Source organism: Manis pentadactyla, chromosome 9 (genome assembly GCF_030020395.1).
Source record: "Manis pentadactyla isolate mManPen7 chromosome 9, mManPen7.hap1, whole genome shotgun sequence".
Classification (NCBI taxonomy): Eukaryota; Metazoa; Chordata; class Mammalia; order Pholidota; family Manidae; genus Manis; species Manis pentadactyla.
In genome coordinates, this window is record NC_080027.1 from 45,363,950 (window position 1) to 45,366,890 (window position 2,941).

Consider the following 2,941-nt stretch of genomic DNA (forward strand, 5'->3'; position numbering starts at 1 on the left):
AATCTGAGTTAATATTTATTATTATAACAGATAATATACATTGATTACTTACTAAATGCCAGCAACATTTGGAGGATTAACTCTTATTTAACCGTTCTAACACCTCTATAATGTACTATTATCATCTGCCCTTTAAAAGTCGTGAAAATTACTCAAAGAAAGGTTTGAGATATGCTGAAGTCCATCCCATTAGTTTGTGTTGGAAACTCATGGAGTCTGAGTGTGTATGTCTCCATAAGGAAGCATGTAATAAAACTCTACTCTCATATTTTTGGAGAGCAGACACATATCCTTCTAGTTTTCTTTCTTTTGAATATATTCTGACTTTATAAATAGACAACCCAGTAGCAGAATTCATGTGCATCTTTGAAAATCACCCGGAAGAGTGGATGTGGAGAGAAATCTTTTACTGAGGAGAGGAAAGAAAGAACTAGCTCTGAGTTTCTATCTTTGTCTTTTCACTTGCTTGTGATGAATGAATGTTGAACAATTGCTTAGTCATACCATATTGATGCTTGGAAGAGCCTGAGAGTTTTCCAAAACACTCTTTAGTTTACAAGTCAGTTGTGCAGAGCCAAAAATTATTCTTCCTCTGTTATCCTAATATCCTGGTCTTTTCAGTCTTGGGGCTGTAATGTTCTATGGCTCCCTTAGAAGGAAGCAGATATCAGAGGTGGTATCCCATGCATACCAGTTCTCTGCAGAAGTTCCCATGGCCACATGCTTAGTTACCTAGAGTAGCAGAAGCCTTGCAGGGATCACACTAGATAAGATGTCCCAGAGTTAAAAGACATTTACAAAATTTTTTCTGCCTAAAATATGAGAATATATTGTAATCTCTTGTAGGTCCTAGTAACTAGCATTTGCTTTCTGATGGTCACTTCTCAATAACCCAATCTCATACTACCTCTTTCACCCTAAATTGAGCAAGGACCCTTGAATAACAGCAGGGCTTGGAAGCTCCATTTGAATTTACACATATTAATCAAGGTAAGCTTGATCACATGGGATGCTTTATACTGAGGTAGGAAATGATAATATGTAATATAATAATAAAATGGGAATTATTGCTAATATTTATTGAGCACTCACCATGTAGTATATGCACAGTTTTAGCACATTACATAAATTATACTATTAAATAATTCTGGAAACTTTCAAGTTTGGCACAATCATTATCCTCATTTTAGATTTAGAAAACAGGGGTATAAAATAAGTAAACAAGCTGACAAGATCACATACAAGGTAAAACCCAGGTATGGAATCTGATAATAGATAATGTGACTCCAGGGGAACTTCATTACTGCTTCATATTCCAAAAATCTTTTTTTTTCTTTTGCATTTGATTTCCAAGCCGTCTACTCACCTGAGCTGTTTTCTTGTCCAGGAAACTATCACTTTTAAAGAATGTAAAATGCCCCCCTCCCATCAGCTGCTATGCCTGGGGCCAACAGCTCCAGCCTGACCCCAGGGGTCTTCATCCTGAATGGTGTTCCCGGGTTGGAAGACACACACATCTGGATCTCCCTGCCCTTCTGCCTCATGTACATCATTGCTGTCGTGGGCAACTGTGGGCTCATCTACCTCATCAGCCATGAGGAGGCCCTGCACCGGCCCATGTACTACCTCCTGGCCCTGCTCTCCTTCACAGATGTCACCTTGTGCACCACCACTGTACCCAATATGCTGTGCATATTCTGGTTCAACCTCAAGGAGATTGACTTCAGTGCTTGCCTGGCTCAGATGTTTTTTGTCCACATGCTGACTGGGATGGAGTCTGGGGTGCTCATGCTCATGGCCCTGGACCGCTATGTGGCCATCTGCTACCCCTTACGTTATGCCACCATCCTCACCAACCCTGTCATCACCAAGGCTGGTCTTGCCACCTTCCTGAGGGGTGTGGTGCTTATCGCCCCATTCACTTTCCTCACCAAGCGCCTGCCCTATTGCCGGGGCAACCACATCCCCCACACCTACTGCGACCACATGTCTGTGGCCAAGGTGTCCTGTGGCAATTTCAGGGTGAATGCTATCTATGGACTGATGGTTGCTCTCCTTATTGGTGTGTTTGACATCTGCTGTATTTCTGTGTCTTATGCTATGATCTTGCGGGCTGTGATAAGTTTGTCATCCGCAGATGCTCGTCACAAAGCCTTCAGCACCTGTACATCTCATATCTGTGCCATTGTGATCACCTATGTCCCAGCTTTTTTCACTTTTTTCACACACCGTTTTGGAGCACATAATATCCCCCACCACATACACATCATTGTGGCCAACCTTTATCTGCTACTGCCCCCTACGATGAACCCCATCGTTTATGGAGTCAAGACTAAACAGATTCGGGAAGGCGTGGTCAAGGTTTTACTTGGAAACAAAGTTGTCTTTACCCAAGACAAATAAATTATAAGATAGATATATTGCTTGGGAGAAGGGTTTAATAAAAGAGTGGAGAAGATAATTTTAAATGCTGTCAGTAAAATGGTATTAAAAATATGAGTCCCTCTAAAATGTAGATTTTTTGAAGCCTTTGCAAGTATATGTTATGAAATGTTTCATCTGTGTAAAGAATCTGTCAAAAAAGTGAATGGAGAATAAAGAAGTAGCTTACCCATTTCTTACAGATTTTATCTTACAAGGGGTTTATAGACTCATATCTGGAGAGGATAGACAGTTAATAGAATGAGAGATGCACATCTGGTGGCAGTGTCTGCCTTGTGTGTAGAAAGAAGCAGCTGTGGGGCTGTGGAGTGAGCATGTTCTCTCCATAAAGGACAAATTCTACACAAACCACATTATTGCCAAGGGTTAATGTGGAGCCAGTACTGCAATACTTCCCAGTGTTTTCTAAAACATGCTACATTAGCTTATCTTTTTAAATTATTGGCTAAATAGTTTTAAAAATATATATTTCATTCAGGACATGTCCAAAAATTCTGTT

General features: G+C 40.5%; 1 protein-coding gene across 1 annotated transcript; it reads left to right on the forward strand.

Annotated features, from left to right (window-relative positions):
• Nucleotides 1-1,437: 1,437 nt before the first annotated feature.
• On the forward strand, nt 1,438-2,403 carry LOC118933124 (olfactory receptor 52N2). Its single transcript, XM_036927095.2, has one exon. The coding sequence runs from the start codon at nt 1,438-1,440 to the stop codon at nt 2,401-2,403; it is 966 nt and encodes a 321-aa protein (XP_036782990.2).
• The last annotated feature ends 538 nt before the right edge of the window (nt 2,404-2,941 follow it).

What these genes read in the sequence shown, in the direction of transcription:
- LOC118933124 (XM_036927095.2), top strand. Translation starts at nt 1,438, where the DNA reads ATGCCTGGGGCCAACAGCTCCAGCCTGACCCCAGGGGTCTTCATCCTG.